At 38.5% G+C, this 17,578-nt stretch overlaps 1 protein-coding gene across 1 annotated transcript; it reads right to left on the bottom strand.

Moving 5' to 3' along the window:
• Positions 1 to 3,576: 3,576 nt before the first annotated feature.
• LOC119068635 (dynein heavy chain 6, axonemal) lies at positions 3,577 to 17,454 on the bottom strand. Its single transcript, XM_037172301.1, has 41 exons — positions 17,319 to 17,454; positions 17,081 to 17,261; positions 16,962 to 17,023; positions 16,775 to 16,879; positions 16,616 to 16,711; positions 16,247 to 16,552; positions 15,929 to 16,161; positions 15,585 to 15,862; positions 15,229 to 15,528; positions 14,324 to 15,169; positions 14,232 to 14,258; positions 13,768 to 14,165; positions 13,574 to 13,700; positions 13,424 to 13,510; positions 13,293 to 13,362; positions 12,991 to 13,227; positions 12,647 to 12,876; positions 12,397 to 12,589; positions 11,180 to 12,334; positions 10,928 to 11,119; positions 10,617 to 10,800; positions 9,979 to 10,554; positions 9,834 to 9,919; positions 9,604 to 9,765; positions 9,245 to 9,552; positions 8,505 to 9,181; positions 8,301 to 8,442; positions 8,109 to 8,243; positions 7,950 to 8,051; positions 7,780 to 7,884; positions 7,560 to 7,720; positions 7,357 to 7,498; positions 7,205 to 7,296; positions 6,929 to 7,139; positions 6,814 to 6,869; positions 6,570 to 6,750; positions 5,947 to 6,513; positions 5,700 to 5,890; positions 4,103 to 5,642; positions 3,850 to 4,041; positions 3,577 to 3,776 (listed from the first exon to the last, which is right to left on the bottom strand). Exons 1-41 carry the CDS (start codon positions 17,375 to 17,377, stop codon positions 3,639 to 3,641), a joined length of 11,130 nt encoding a protein of 3,709 aa, XP_037028196.1. The 5' UTR covers positions 17,378 to 17,454; the 3' UTR covers positions 3,577 to 3,638.
• Between the last annotated feature and the right edge of the window lie 124 nt (positions 17,455 to 17,578).

The raw sequence follows: 17,578 nt of genomic DNA, 5'->3' as shown, positions 1-17,578 counted from the left end.
AAAACATCGAATTCGATTGGAAAAATTGATTAAATATTAACTAACTTTTGGTTACGAAGCTGAATGTTCAATCTTTGTAATATGAAGGTGAATATCGGTCCTTGATATCAACAAGTTACAGTAAAGTAACGTACAAATTAAGTTTCATTTTTCTTATAATTCGCTAATACGACATGTCCCATTTCTGCATTTAACTATTCATCAGTATAGTTTAAAGCTCATAATTTTTTGTGATCGAAGTGTGAGGTAAAATCTATTAAAAAGCACCGTATTAAGCAGAAGAATTTTGTTAATTTTATCGTTGCTGTATTTCTGGTAATAGAGACGATTAGCCGTTAGTGGTGAAAGTACTTTCAGAGTTAAGATTTTCGAGATGTTATGTTTCTAAACTCGGAAATAATAATTACGAAACTTTTAGCCAGAAATTCTCACTTCAGGTTACTAAGGGAGTTGTGAGTTGAAACCTCGGTTGAAACATTGTTCCAGTTATTTAATTTATTGTTTCTTGTTACACACTTACTGCTAGTAGTCAGGGATTTTAATATTGAAGACGTAATATTCTTTCAGTGGTTCTTGCCAGATGGTTTGTCTTCCTTTTCACAAGGAATGTGAGGTGTATCACACCAGGCCCAATTTACAGAATTTACAGAAATTTGAAAAATTTTAGAATTGTTTAGAAAAGTTTCGTAAAGAATGTAAAGTTTCTACGAATTTCTAAAAATTCTGCAAATTTCTATGCAAATTCTAAGATTTTCTGCAAATTTTAGAATTTATACAGTGAACGACATCTCAAATGTCTCACTGTCAAATTTTTCTGAGAATTTTATTGTGTCATTGCAAATTCACAATGACATTCTCTGAAAAAAATGACAGTGAGACATTTGAGATGTATAAATTCTAAAATTTGCAGAAAATCTTAGAATTCCACAAATTCAAAAAAATATCACAAATTTCTAAAGAAAATTTGTCTATAAACTAGGATGTGTCCTCCTCCATAGTAATAATCTGGTAAAAACACCGATGAAACGAAATAAGGTCTGACTAACAAAATGTGTGACTGTGACCGACGTAACAAATAATTTGTTCAATGTTTACAGATCCGGCGCGATTCTTCTTGAAAACTGAGTAAATTTTTATTTGTTTGAATTAAAATCTTTGGGAAATTTTGTGTCGTACGATGAATTGATTCAATTGCGACGAGGGTAGTGAACAGCATAAGAAGATAAATTTCGCTTAGATTTTAGTCGAAACAGTAATGCATTTTTACCTATTATATACAGAACAGAGCATAAAACATTTTAGTTACTTACCAAAGATCTATTATAATAAAAGAGAAAATAGTGCCAAAATTACTAAGAATTAATTTTAAAGAAAAACATTAAAATCAATGAAAATAAAAACTGTAACAAAATCTTCCATTTTACCTATATAAAAATAACTATAATTGTATGTATGTTTAACAGCACGTATATATCACATTCACAATCTGGACCGTAGTAATTTAGTAATTTATTGAAAATATTATATGAACGTAAAACAGTGGAAATGGTAATACGTAAAACAAAGTCACTCAAGCTATTCACATTCACATCAAATTAATAGACGAATGAAAATTTAAGATGCAAAAAAAATGTTTACAAATAAAGTTACCGAATGATATCCTGTGATTTGTTGTATAATCGGAACAATTTGATGGAGAAAATAATTTAGTTTTCAACAATTTGTTTAATCGAAGCATTTGATACACTAGAAATTATACTGAATTTATTCAAATTTGTTGTAGTTGAGAGGAGGAAAGACAGATAAGTGGAAATATGCATTTTCCGATTAGGGTAGGCAATTGGGCAGTGTACTTTTTTTTTGCTCTCGTCTTAGGCTGCAAGCACAAAATCATTTTCTTGAATCTACTACTTCCGTACAGTGTAAGCAACCATTCGTCTTTTATGTAGCTAACTTATTGGGGATGTATTGCAATGGTCGTTTGGAAGTCTTTTTTTCAATTTTGAAAAAAGATTGACTTGAGACAGTGTACTTGGAGGCACTTTAATTAAACACGTAGAGGTAACTTCGATATTTTTGGATAGTATTCACCTCGGTGTCTTAAACCAGGTTTCATCCGTACCATTCGAAGGAGGGATGAAAATAATAAAAAAAAATGTAGAACCTGGCTCCCGAGCTGATGAATACTATCCAAAAATATAATATAAAATTTGCCACTTCATGTTAATTTAACTGCATTCAAGCAAACCATGTTGACGTTAGGCGACAGAATTTCTAAAAGTTTGTCATAAACCTCCCACCATGGTACCCACCCACGTCTTCGGTTTCCTCTCGTTAATTCAAAATTAAAAAGTCGAATTTTTCGGCACTTTGGTTTAGTTGAAGCAGACTTATTCGATGAACAATGTCTTTAAGGATAGGGGCACCGTAAATTGATTTTTTTTGACATTACACTCTTTGAGCCATAGCTTATCTATGGAATTCTTAAAATTCTTAGAGATTAAAAATGTTTTGAGAGTTTTATGGAATTTTTAAGAATTTAATTTCATAAATAGGCTCTGGTTTGAACTCAACCTCCTTCCGAGGTCAAAGCCACATCAGAGAAAAAGATTATTTGTTTTCTTTTTTGATATGGTGGACTCAATTTTTTGGTCTTCTCACATTTACGTTTTTTTTTTAAATTCAAAATCAAGAAACCGTGGAAATGGTTTGCATGAAAATATTTTAAGATCAGACACTCATATCAATAATGACGTACTTGTTCTAGGAGATTGGTTAAATTTACCGTATCAATATTGATTAACTTGCCAAAATATTAAAGGAAGAAAAGTTTTTTAGTGAATAAACCACGTAGCGAAACTATACAAACCGCACTGAGTAATTAGATATTTCGGCAAATCATTTAGGAGTATCATGTAGTCGTTGATTTCGAAAATTATAAGAAAATGTTTTTTACTTTCAATTTGAAAACTTGTCCCTATAACCACATTACAATTTGAAATTTTTAATAGAAAATATTTATACTCAGCCACCAAAAAGAAATTGAATGTGAGAAAATAGAAAACAGAAACAATTAAACATCGTCAGAGAGAAGAACGAATTTGATAGCAACGATTAGATTCATGTACTTTGCGTTGCGATGTAAATAATATTTTAGAAAAGAAAATGTACAACGTAAATCACATTTTACGCGACTACACAATGTGTAGTACACAGTAATTGTTGGAGAGAAAGGATGTACTAAATTTACTTAAAACAAACTAACGAAACAGTTTTCTTACAAAATAAAAATCTCATTTACCTGTTCATTGTCGTTTTTCTTTTCTGCTACTAGGCTATGACGAGAGATGAATGAGAAGTTGTGTTGTTTCTGCAACTTTCATGCCACTAGAGAGACGAGGTTGTGCTAATTCAGTTACTTTTACTTTACAGATCTTTTGAATAAATGGCTGGCAAAAAGTGTTTCCGAGTCAGTGAGTGGACTTCTCGAGTAGTAATTGTTTAGCGCGATGTAGACATATGGGCCAGATCAGATAGTGATACTTTTCAAACTTAAAATTGCATTCGCTCATTTTCAATTTAATTTAATTTAATTAAAATTGATTGACTTTTAAAATGGACGAACACGTTGGACAGCATTACTCTGTTACACCAGTAACCAATGCCGTGCCTCTCATTATCCAAAATTCCGGTGATGATTCTGATTCCAGTAAAACCGACAAAATAAAGTTATCCGAAGCACCTGTAGTTGATAATATTCCAGCACGTTGTTGGGTCTTGTAAAGAGGTGCCTGCAGTGTTCGTGTAATTGAAGGACTAATTTTTTGTTTGCCGTAAGTCAAGACTCACCTGATACCGTTGGCCAATTTTAACCGAGGCGCACGGTTTTAACCACAAAACCGGAAGTGTTGGCAGTAATTCGCCATAATTTGCGTCACATAGGCCACCATTATTACGGTCCCATCTTCCAGCTTCTATCAACAAACCATGAATAACTATTCCCACATCCGGTTCGATGATGTTCTCATACAAATGGGAAACCTAATTGGTTTTACGGAACAAATAGACAATCGAACACATTTTTCTGAAATTTTCATTGTACCTTTTTGCCTTTCTTGCGCAGACTATAAACTTCGGACTGACGTACAATTTGCGGTAACACTTCAAAGTCCATACTCAATCCATCGATCGGCAACATACTTTTTCTAGCAAATGTTTGGAGTACTCCACTCAAAAATGATTGCGGAAAAAACAATCCACTCAACCACGACGACTTCGGTTGACCTTCATCGGCCCAAAGTTGAATGAAATCGATTCGCATGAGCAGGTCCTGCACCCAACAACCGAGACTTTTCGTCGACTTGAATCCATTCAATGACCACAATTTCGGCACGATGTTGTTAAGCAAAGATTTGTAAATTTGCTCATATTCCGCGGACATGACAATCAACCCTTTGATACCTTTTTGAAGTATGTCCAGACTGCTGTGAATGATACGCAACAGCTTGTTGTATCGATCGACCTCTTGAAACAAAACGGTTGTTAATGGAGGGAGTCTTCCTTTGCTGTCTTCTCGAATTAAAATCGGATACGGTTTTTCCAAGCTGATTCTCGTCGCTACATTTTCGGATATAGTGGCAACGGTACTTAGTACGATCTCATCGTCAGAGCAATCGTTCGATACAGTCTCGGTTTGCCCTGACTGTACGGCATTCATTGTGTCCATAAAAAATTTGCTCTCATTTGTACGAAATATTAGATTGGCATTTTCGTGCATACCAAATATGTCCGGGCTATCAGTTCCAGGCAATTGGAACACATAAGTCTTAAATTCTTCGACGGTTTTTCCCTCTGGACATAAATAAATTCCCGATTGACTATACACGTAGCCATTCTCCTTGGTCTTTTCGGAACAGAAATGATTCAAAATGATCGTCAAGCAACGCTGATCCCAAAAATCTGTAACTCTGCCGCCCCATGTTATCTGACTGTTTATGTATTCCAAGGCTTGCCACGGAATCTTATCGCGTATCTCTCGCTTGCAGTAAACGTCCAATATTTTCAAGCCACATTCTCTATCACTGTCGGTGAATTCGTATAAGGTATTCCAGCCCAACGGACCAAATTTTCGTCTCTCCAATATGATACTGTGAAACATGATAATTCCAAACACCAAAGCTCGCCACTCCTTCTCCAAAATGTGATGTTCGAAATAATCTGTATTCAATTCGCTAACTCCTCGTACCAAGTTCGATTTCAAACCCTTCGGCGGCTCGGACGTTACTTTAACAGCATTTTGCAGAACGCTAACAGGAAATGCACTCGTTGGCATCGACGACAAATATACTCGAAAATCATCGTGCGCCTTCACTTCTCCCAATGCAATGCGCCGTAGGATGAGTTCCATCTGCGGCATGAACGACGTAGCCAAGTGACAATTTTGTAGAAACACCCAGTTACCAGATTTACAGCCATTATCTATGAGTTTCTCCGCAGCTGGTCCTTGACCCTGACCGAGCGACAAGGTGTACAATTTGTCCAAGTAATTCATTTGTTTGGCAAATCTCTGTAGACTGGCCATCGGATCGCTGCCCGCAGATAAAATGAAAATCAACGGAAATTTGCAGGTCGTGTCTTTGTACCTACACGTGGTAAAACAATTGAAGTCAGTGAACGGCACATAGTTTCATTAAACTTACAAATCGCCCAGGGTGCAAGGCATAGCTTCAGTGAAGTTTTTGCCCAAAATTTCCGTTACATACGCCGTAATAGCCAAAACCACTTGGTCTGTGGCGAACGTGTTCACCAGCATCAGCTTTTGAATAAAGTTTAGATTTTGGTTCCAGGTTTCGACTTTAATGTTTGCCGTTTTCTCGTTGAAGTTGAACGTCTGGAAAGAATCTTGTTAAACATGAACAGACGGAAAACTATTCGGAAATAAGTTACATTCGAATAATCACCAATTTGGATGTATATGCTGTTCAACAAATCGCGAGACAGTCCTTTGAAACAATCGAACTCTTCCTGCAGATACACACAGCACTTCCACATACTATCCGGCATATTCAAGTTGTCCAATTTCGGCTTTGTACTGACTTCATGCCCAGCTATTCCGCGCAATAAATATTGAAGCTCTGAATCGGTAACTCTCTTGTCCTGTTTCTCTGTGGCAATAGCTAGCATGAAACTGAATATCAAATTGTGTCGTTCGAACAATCCTCGAGATATGTTCAAGTAGAATGCATAAGTCTGTGCGGCCAACAGCCGTTCCAATCGAATTGATAGTTCGACGTCGGCTGGTGCATTTTCAGTTGAAATAACGGAACAGAAGATGGCAAGAAAATAGTTCAGACTGAACTGATACATCGGATCGATTTCATTGAGCGATGCGATGACAAAATATAAAATGGCTCCACGGATGGCGAGTGGGCGGAATTTTTCTCGATCCGCTGTAATGGTTGCCTCGTTTTCTTCGGTGCTTATCAGCCGATCGGCTATAATGACCGACGTTTCCTGTATTTGGTAGTAACGTGAATGGAAATATTAGTGGACCATGGACAATGGTTTACCTTCATATCGTTTAACGTTTCCACTAATTCCTCATCGTCCAGAATGTTGTCGGACGACGAGAAAAGAAGTTTAAGGACTTTGTCTTCTAGCATCAATAGCTGCTGTTTGTCATTATTAATTTGAAGAATCAATTCGCTCCTTTGCTGCTCTAGCTTCGGCAGTAAAATCGTCACGATTTCGCTATGTTGTTCAATTTTTTGTCAATTAATTTCGTACCACAAAACACAAAACATTGGAACTCACCCCAGCAATTGGTCCTCCAGCCCTTCTCTCGTTATAAGGAAATCAACAAGAGTTACCTAAGTCAAGCAACGTGTTAGACTTGCCATGTTTGAAAACAATTCCGTAAAATACTTACTGATATACACACTTCAGGCAAGTAATGAGGATTGGCAAGCTTAGTCGTCATATACAATTTGAAATTATCGTTATAATCGATGAACGAGTCGCCGAGTTTTATTACTTTCCGACCATTTTGGAAAATAATATTTCTGCTCAAAACAGGAGACAGAGACGGATCAATCGATTCGTACAGTTCTTCAATCAATATGGGATTGCCAACTCTAATGCTGCGTCGAAGGAATTAGAATGAGAGATTTGTATCAACAATTCGACAATGACCAATTTTCCTCACCAATTTTCCAATACTCTAAGGAAATTTGAGTCCGTTAACTTCGCAACAGCTAAATTGTTTTCCGATTCCATGCTTCGGATCCACCTATTCGCCTATAAGTAAAACATGAAAATCGTTTTTTTTTCAGACGCAAATCCCGTGAAATAATTTACTTGCTCTTGCGGATCGATCATAAGTGGCCAGCGAAGAGCCTTGGTCACAATGATACCATTCGATGTCGATAAATCATCTCTAGGCAAGAAATTAATTTGCCAATTTCGAATTTCATACGGGTGGCCACAAATAGCAATGAAACTGAAAATTTTGATTTATGTTAAACAAGTTGGGAGATCGTATGAGTAGATGAGGAAGTTACTCGAATTTTTCGCTGCTTGGTATCTCAAACTTCTTACAATTAGCAACCCAAATTTCAGTTAATTGTTTCCGATAACTAGCAGGGAACGCGCCTGTATACGCAATCAAAGCTGTTGCGACAAGAACGTCACCAATAGTTGCCCGGGCCTCGATCACAAGTTCCTGCAGTGCAACATAATAACGTTTTGACATGAACGGCACAATGCAAAATCGAACTATACCTTTACGGTGTCGCCCCATCTAACTTCTTCATCAGATAACGCCGTTTTTAGGCGACCGGCTCGGTTCAAGCGCGAACTACTTAATTCAAAGGTGTCTTGTGATTCCTAAAATGTAATTCAGAGGAGTATCAGTCACCTGATATCAATGGTACGATGTGGTCATCACCTACTTTCAATTGACGATTTTTGTCTTCCAGTTCCATTTGAATAACTTTCAGTTCTGCCTCAACAGCTGCCAGTTGCAATTGTTTTTGCTTAAGTAGCGCCATGACCTAGAATCGATCGATTGATTGTTTTGCTACAGAAGTGAAAGGAGAAAATGAATTTGCCTCTTTCAACACAGCCTCTGCCTCACTAGCTTTCTTAATTTTTGGTTCGACTTCTTTGTAAACTTTTGAAAATTCATCCATTGCTATTACCCACATCGCCATAGACTTTGCCACCTTCGACACTTTGCCAATATTCTACATAGAAGATAATTTCTTACTATGAAGGACTTGAAAAATCAAAATCTCACTCACATTCGGATCGAATTCCTTGTCTGTTGTATATTTTCTCACTTTCTTCATCATCGCCTCGGATGTATGCTCCTTGTCATAGGTCATCAATCTTTTCAAAAAGTTCGTGTCCACCATCAGCTTTTTGGCCGAGTCCCAATTCGGTCTGTTGAATGATTGAGATATTTAAAAAAAAACCGCCAGCAATGTACCGAAAGTGTAACTTACTTCGCATCAAATAATATACAAACTGCCTCCATCACAAACTTTACAAGAGGCGGAGGCGAAGTGAAAGACTTTATTTCGTTGATATCATTTTTGGTGATTTGTTTCAGAGCGTCTTGGGCTGCGTCTATGATTGGTTGAACTACTAGCAGATCTCGTCTAGCCTCGTCTGCTATTAACCTTGCTCCGGCTTCCTTTTCCCTAGCAGCAGCTTCATCTTTCATTACTAGTTCACGCATTGCATCCGCTTTTTTATTTTCGATTGCAATTCTGTCCACCATAACTTTAAAATCAGCGGCCTGTTTCTCCAGTTTTGGGGTTAGAATCTCCAATTCTTTCCTCATTATTTCAATTGTTTCGTTCGTTTCAAGGATTTTGTTCAGCCCATTGCCAATTCTATTTTGTTGACTTTTGATCGTTTCATTTCGGCTATCCAATAAGCTGTGGTAAAGCTTCAAGAGTTCCAGGTAGCTACTTGGTGTTGTATAAAAATGACGACGATACTCGGCATACAGTCTCGAAGACATTTTGTCGACTGATTCGTGCATTTTAACGCAAATTTGAGCTAGTTGATCATTTTGTGTCTGGTCGACGGCTATATCAGTTAAGGATCCATATGCTACCGAATACAAGGCCTCAGCAGACCAGTTAACAAACCAATCGATTGTGCAGCAATTAACCTGGAAATCGTAATATCATATCGTTTCAATTGCACAATCTAACGCTTTATATTAAGACTGTACCAATGACGGAAACATTTGGCAACGACGGCGAAAAGCTTCACCAATAGGGCTCATACAACAACACACACGCAAATTGGCTCGAGCCCGATTCAGAAAAAAATCGAAAATTGATTCCCGAGATGTGTCGCCTCCATCAGTGCCACCCTCTGATTTCGGTTTCGATTTCATGAAGTCATCTTTCACTCCAAGTATTACTCGTTCGTAGTCGTCACCCAGAAACAGATTAGGAACTTCGCCCGAATTCAAAATATTTTGGATATCCTCCATGAATTCCTCCCGAACAATTTGCGTGTCAGTGATGAGGAACACTGAAAGAGACATATTTTAAATGCTTCCCTAAAGGCTTCTTCCAGCTGTACCTGTTTCTCGATTTGCAACGCCCGTATTCCAATAAAACTTTCTCAAATCATCACGAAAGCTGGTGTAGTCGTAGGCGCGAGTTAGTTCGATTTGCATGATTTGATAATTATTTATGTGAGCTGCCAGCCGGGTTAATGACTGCTTTCCCATTCCGGATAAACCTACAACAGCAGTGAATTAACATTTTAACACGACAATGAACACCTTAGCCTTCTCAATTTACACTTACCAATTAACAATCCGTTGCCGCGATCACCTCTTAGCAGTCGTGCCAATCGAGTAACATGTTCTACAGCATCCTGAAACAGTATCAGCCTGGAAGCAAAAATGGAATGATACAGAAGCATCTACAACTGATCGACCACTGATTTTACATAACGTCTAATCCATATAATGTGTTGAAGTCTTCCATATAGTCCACCAAAACACTTTTTAGTTTGTCCATGTCTTTGATCTCTTCGTAAGTACGATTTTCCTTAGCCTGTCCGAAAAGCATAAAATCTCCGAAGATAACTGTCTCGTTGGGCTTGACTATTGGATAGTAAGTGGGAAAATTTGTCTCGAAAATTTCATTCAGCATATTCTTGAAGTAATTTTTGTCATCGTCATTCACCAAACGATCTTGAAAGACACGCAGTGATTCGTGGTAAAGTAGCCTCAACAATTGGGACTCCTGGTCATAGCTCGATGCATCTGCTTGTAGAAAACCTTGCACCAATTTCGATAGATCACGAAGATTGAAAACGTAGTGTGATTTCGTGGGCGTCGGCAGTAATTCTTTTGAGATGCGATCATATATCGAGATCATTGCATTCACAATTGGCTTTTCAATTAGCGAAAACTGTGACTTAAAATCGGACAGAAATCCTTTGACGATGCCACTGAATATTGTTGTCAGTGTGGCATTGTCTGGTTGTGGCAGTTCAAGCACAGCAAAATGACGAACGAATCTAATAAAAATCATGAGCTGAATGGAATCAGTCGATAATAAAACCGGAATATTTAAGTTAACCTTGGAGTCAAGGCATTTCTCCCTCCACCTGGTGGTCCACAAGCACACCCCAATACCGTGTCTTTTATACCTTTCCAAAACATCTTGTCACGATCATAAAAACCCTTACAATCAGACAACTGTCTAAGTAATTCGATAGCCGGGACACTGCCATATGTATCCAATTTCGGCATGTTAACGTCATCTACAAAGAAGGTTTATTCAATGATTAGTAACCAAAGAAACATTAAAAGGAAGTCAGAAAGGAAGATGAGATGGTTTGCATTTAGTGATAGTGTTCAAAACATCTGTGTCGACGCTGTTATAATTACCTATGAAGAAAACCATCGTTTTTCCAATGGGCGGACCACGAACTGTTTTCTCGCGTTTCTCCAAACGGGACTCAATCATTTCTTGAGTGATACTGCTGCTAGTCTGGGCAGAAAAACTCATAAAGACCGTAAGAATATTTTCCGATGAGAGTCCTTTCAGTATTTCCTTGGCCAATACCGATTTACCGACACCTACGTTCCCGTGTAGTTTTAATGAATGGAAATTCGAATGTTTTGCAAAGTCCACCTTACCTGTTTCACCAGTGTACATCAACGGATAACGTGCGATATGTAAAATGTCTGAAATATGACCATACCTTGCGGTGTCTTTTGTAGGCACTAAAATATCAAAAAATGGAATATTCGGATCGAATGCGTACTGTGTTCGAAAGTCCAGACACTGTTCCCAAACATGTAACTGTAAATTAACTTTATAATCCCACAGCGAACCAGGTGGCAAGCAAGACTCGTCGGTTTTAACTCTGGGATCATTTCGAAGAGCATCTACGACACATTTCTCAAGTTTTTGCTTGGAATCATCGTCATAGGATCCCCCAACGGACCACAGCAACGAATATGCAAACATTTTAATTATCAATAACTTTGCATCACTCTTGTTCATGTAGCTCAGCCCGTCACAATTTGTGGCCATTGCCGTCAGTAATGTGCACATCATATTCATTTTGCTGACTGTAACCTGCTGCACTGTTCCGCTACAATTCAACGTAGCGAAATGTAGAATATCGTTAACGTATGTCGAAAACAATGTAACAACGAAATCCAACAGTTCGTCGCTCCACAAATCGGCTGAAGATGCCTGTCGCCACGATTCTATCAATGGGAACCAACCAAGATTGCGCGGATCAACATAAACCATACCACAACGAGACACAGTGGCCGGTGAAGCTTGTGCCAAATCTTGCACCTCGAATACCATGTGAATCCATGGTGTCAATTTGATGCGTTCCGAATTAGCCAGACATAACATTTTGTTGTCATCTAGAACCGTATTCAAATTTTCAATCCATACAGCATCAACAGGACCGTCACAAACGATCCACTGGTGTATTTCTTCCGTCACAACGCAGGCGGACCGTACTGCCAAACCTAATAGACCGTCTTTCCATTCGAGAGTCGTAGAATTCACGAAGCCGTAAAGCTCGTCACTGCTAACGGCTTTCGGGTTGATTGTTCGAATTTCTACTGGGCGATACAGTGGATGCGTAACGCCATCCGCGTAAAGTTGGCTTAATGTAGCCGAAAGATTGTTAAGAATTGAAGTTTTTCCGGATGCTGCCAATCCAACCAACATAACACCGCTCCTTATCTCCATAGTTTCGTACAATTGAATTGTTTTTGCGACCATAGCCGGCACCGGTTGAAGACCATTTTTGATGTAGCAATTCTCTGTTTCAAATAAATAAATTGGAATCGGATCAGGAATGAAATAAATGAAAAAAGCCATTTACCAACTGTCTTCTGTAGATCACCGTAATCTATTACAGGCAGATCAATGCCGGGAAAGAGATCGCCCAGTATACCAGTAAATAGTGGAACATCAAGTGCTAAAAATTTCGGAAGATTTGAATCTCGCAATGCGGTGATGAGGGTTACATCTTCAGACTGATCTGGTTTGCTTCGTTTGAGCGCTCCAGCCATTACCTTGTCAAAGACGTTGTCAAAACATTTTAAACTTTATAAACGAAAGAAGCTTCTTACCAAAACACTCTTCACCGCTCGCATACCGAAGTCATAGTGATCCTGTTGACTCAATTGTTCGCTGCACAGTTTGTACATTTGCACCATTTTCTTGGCCATTATATTAGACGATTCGAATCCCTCAGAATACAAAATAACTTCGGCAATCAATGTGTAGTCCGGTACCATCATCGATATGGGTCGAAACAGAGCACGAAGATTATCGGGTAGTTCTGAACGGCCAGCGTAGCCTGCGTGTGGTTAAATATTTTTTTTAAATAAAAAATTTAAATTTTATTTCGGTCAGGACCTAGGAGCAAATTTTTGAAAATTTCACAAGTTTCAAACAAATCTACGATCATCACCTGGGTTCATCGTGACGAATGTCGCACAGTAGTTATTCAGTTTGATTTCATTCCCTTCGAACATAAATCGGGTCATTTGCATCGATTTAGCATTCTTGATAGTAATCAACTGTTGAGCAATCACCGACAATACTTCAATGTCGATACGATTGAATTCATCAAAACAACACCAGGCACCTGATTGGGCTAGACCCGAAAAAAATTGGCCCATGATTTTGTAGTCCAATCCGTCAGAGCCTGCATCAAGAACATCAGTTGTTGAGTGAAACGAATGGTTTAATTAATGTGGTGGTTGTTAGTACAATTGAATACGATGCAATGTTTAGCTAATGCTTTGGCTAAATCTTTCGTGGTCTCCGTTTTTCCAGTTCCCTGTTCAATGAAAAATCATTTTTAATCAATGAAGTTCAACCGCCGAGCAAAAATGACTCACTGCCGGGCCTGCAATACTTCCACCTAAGTCCATTTGTAGCGCACCCATCAGGCACAAATAACATCGATCCGTTAGCGGGGTAATGATCTTTAAGAATATTGAACGGTTCTGTTAGTTTCGTCATGCAGTTCAATGTGGCTGTAGAATTACCAAAACTCCTCCTGCGCCCAAATACTCGTAAAAGTAAGGCAGAGTTGTTGAAGACATTTTTACGTCGATGGTTTCGGATGCACTCACCCAGTAGTATCGTAACATTTTCACCCAATTGAAGTCGCTCCTGCAATACAAAGAGGCTAGAGTCTCTCAAGCTTCCTGTAATTTAGATGATAAAATTTCGATATTACGAGTCAGCAACATTCTCTCTGATTAAATTCGAAATCGTTTCCATTGCATGCACGTCGATGGTGACTAAAGCGCACAAGACTTTTCGCAACAGAGAAGTGACCTCAGTTCTGGCGATGGCAGTCAACTTATTCAAGTCCAAAGACAATTTCTGCTTAAAGTCCTTCATCTTCTCAGGAACTTGCGACTGTTCGCCATCGAGAATATTATGAACATCACTTGCCCATTGCTGTTGGGAAATGGTCAGCACAATTTGATTGGCATGGTCTTGAAACCATATTGATCGATCCTTATTGTGATAGCTCCTGTATGCGATTCGCATGCAACGCTTTAATGCTACAAACATCGCTTGCTCAACGTGACCGAGCCATTCATCAACAGCACCTCGAACTCGCAGACCCTAAAAGTGACAATTAAGTTACGGTATGTGAATGAAATATTGTTTTCAAGGCGAGCAGTGGTTTACCGGATCGAATTCTACTCTTTCGCCTTCCTGAAAGAAAAATATTTTGTTCCGTGAACTGAATTCAAATGGAAACTTTAAAAGTCTAACAGTACCGGTGAGATCATTGCCAGTATATCATCAGTTGGTTCCAGTTTCCCGGCCACATTTTTCTTGACACCAAACTCAATTCTCGCCATTGCATCGAAACATTTCCGTAGATATGGCTGAACTGCATGCGGATTGCGTGTTTGTGCGAGAATTTCGAGTAGCTCGTCGTTGGACAGGAAATAAAAGCGGGGAAAGGACACTCGTTTCATTTCCAGGTACGAATTCAATGATCGGTTCACCTGTTCCAAACAAGCGTTGTTATACTTCATGATTTTCAAAACATTCGGATCGGTCATGATCGGCAGAGCCAGTGGCATTTTGTAGCATCGTCTCATGATGTCTTTCCAATTTTTATCGACTACGTTGAACAGACGAGATTCATTGGGCAATTGTCGCTGTATATCCGGAGCCGAAAATATTCCCTCAAAATAGATCCAACAGTTTTGGCATGCCGACCATTCGTCTAAGTTCTCAGAGAATAGATTTAGAGCAGCCTGCCAATTCAGAACCGAATCCTTGAATGGACCGACATGCCGTGAAGCCAAAATCGTATTGACATTGATGTAAGCTTCATCCAATGCAATTTGTAATTCGTCCAATCCACCCAAAATATAAACGTCCTTGGCATCACGATGTTGAACGACCGATAAATTAAATTCTTCCCATAGACCTTCAACCTTTTTGAGTAGGCCTTCCACATCGAATTCAGCTGCCGCTTGATCGCAGATTTTAGACATTTGGTCGGAAATTTGTGGATCCAATACGTTCGCCTTTTCGAAGGATTCTAATGTAATCGAATCGTCTGATAAGATTTTGAGACTCAATAGTTGCTCGATTTGGAACCAATGGCGCTGCGAAAAAACTTGGTTGTACAAATATACCGTTAAGGGAAGCACATGGGTACACTTACCCCTTTTAGAGTCGGATTCCGCAAATGAGCGAATACCGGCAATTTTACTTTAAAAATTTCGGCTGATTTTCGCACTCTGGAAACAATTGCATTTTCCGGGAAATTCTTCTCAAACATTGTACAGTTCTTCAACGTTTTAGCAGTTAAAGTGGTTGCATTTTCTATATTTAAATTGCTGAATGGCTCTTCATACCACGTACGCATCGAACTTTCCCATTCTTCGCTTGTTTCCCAGAGCAATTGTCGCAGTTTTATGTCTTTTTGCGCTAAGTCCAGTGCATCAACTCTGGTTCTATTCAGCTGTGCGGACGAATGGGTTCAATATACTGGTATAACGTTGGATTTATGATACATACCCTAAATTCCTTCTGGTAGTTTCGATATTCGTCCATTTGAGAAACGCACACGGATAAACGATCGGCCAAATTCACCAGAAACTCTTTCACTTGAGTGCCATTTGAATTTTCATCGATTAACCAGTCCTTGGTCACATCTTCTTGTATACTGGCTACTTCATCGAACAATTGCTTAATGTCTTCGGTAAGAGTTTGTTCAAATTTGACCACAAGCACATCCTTCTCCTCACTCTTCGCTTTCCATGTGTTTTGAACCTCTTGGATTTGATTTGTGCAACCTGAGATGAATTTAATGGTAAATTTTGTAATGAAGAAACAATTGTGTTCCATTTGGCCTATAATACCCTGGAAGATCTCTCGTTCGGAATCGTCAATGAAAATATCGAACTCCAGCATCAGATCGAAATATTCGTTGGCAAAATCAATGTCCGAGAATAATTTTTGTATTTTTTCTTGGCAATTGTCGAGATAGTGGAAGTAGGTAACGAATTGGTGGGTAGTTATTGGGACGGCATTTAGTTCAGCTATGGTGTTGCCGGCTTTTTCCGATAAAATTGCTACGGCTTCTATTGTAATTCTGTTTGCAATAAAAACAAAGATTACTCTAGAAATACCCGAACCACGAGATCCGATTGAAGAATAAAAAAATTCTTCCAACTTACTTCGGTATATGTGCGCACATCACATCCAACAATTCCTTCGCAACCGAAATAAATTTTTCCTTGAATATTGCTTGCGTTACAACAAATAATCCAAGATTCAATTCCAACAACATTCCATCGAGTTGGATCATTTCACTGGTGTACCGAATCAAATACGATCGTAACTTATTAACATCACGCAGAGCTTTAAGCGTTTCATGCTTTGTATTGAAGTCGATTTCATAATTTTCACGAATCGGTTCGAACCGCTTCACATACAATTCGATTTTATCATAGGCTCGATCAATGGCTTCGAAAATGTAATTCCTGTAAGTATCGATGTAAATAAATGATTTAAACTTTCTATGGCAAAAGTTTTTTTTTAATCACTTGTTCTCGATGGTCTGGGTATCGTTTCGTAGCACAAATTTTATGTCCGGCGGCTTACAGCCCAATCGAGCCACTTTCTTGCCCATAATAGACGGCCTTAAAAATGATTTAAAGCAGTTAGAATCGTATTTTAGACATAGTGCTAATGCTATTTTTTACTCGGTAAACTGGTGATATGCTGGATCGGTTTGAAAGCTTTCGAAATTACAGATCGTATTCCACATTAGGTCTTTTAGTTGTGTGAAAATGTTGGTTGTTACTTCCCTGGAAATAGATTTTGTGATAATCGCAAGATTAATATCGGATATAACTAGCATTCGAGTCATACGACTCAGTTAATAACAACCTCGAAGGATCGATCTCCACTTTCTCTGGCGTAAGAACTAGTCGAGCGATGAGAAGCGATTTCTGGAAGAGAATAATTTCATTCTTTCGACTGAACGTCATGATACGATCTAAATGAACCTGTGGATATTCAGTTGGCCGCGGTTCTTCCAATTTTTTGTTAATCACTGTATTCAATAATTCATATTCACTCGGACCGGATATGTCGTGCGCCTTCAAAATATCGGCAAAAAATTGGAAAGATTTTCGAACAATTTCGTGCAGAATGGTAATTGCCATGTAGTCACAGTAAGTAAGAAAGCTGTTGACAAAGGAAAACTTTAGTGCTTTGCATAGAAGATGATTTCAGCTTAAATACTTTGTGAGCAAGAGACAAAATCTTCTTTTTTGAGCTCTGTACACGTAGCTGCTAGACATTTCTCGAATCTTCTTTTTCGTTGTAAAAATTAAAGCTTCATCTACCGGCTGAAAGCCTTTCTTTGTGATGGCCGTGTGACATGCATCAACTGTAAGTTAAGTTCATTAAGGGAGAATCTAAAGAGTTAAACGGCAATGACAAAAATGAATGGTTTCACAGAAGCAATTGAGCATTTAGTCATTACATATCAGTCTGACACT

The sequence above is a fragment of the Bradysia coprophila genome (assembly GCF_014529535.1).
Source record: "Bradysia coprophila strain Holo2 chromosome X unlocalized genomic scaffold, BU_Bcop_v1 contig_20, whole genome shotgun sequence".
Lineage (NCBI taxonomy): Eukaryota > Metazoa > Arthropoda > Insecta > Diptera > Sciaridae > Bradysia > Bradysia coprophila.
The sequence above is the reverse complement of the archived record's forward strand: the minus strand, read 5'-3'. Positions and strand labels throughout refer to the sequence as shown.

Excerpts from the sequence above, each read along its gene's own strand:
- LOC119068635 (XM_037172301.1), bottom strand. The coding sequence starts at position 17,377 with ATGTCTAGCAGCTACGTGTACAGAGCTCAAAAAAGAAGATTTTGTCTC. Across the intron at positions 15,170-15,228 it reads GGAATCCGACTCTAAAAGGG|CGCCATTGGTTCCAAATCGA; the intron begins GTAAGTGTACCC and ends GTTTTTTCGCAG. Across the intron at positions 12,335-12,396 it reads TGATCTACAGAAGACAGTTG|AGAATTGCTACATCAAAAAT; the intron begins GTAAATGGCTTT and ends TATTTGAAACAG.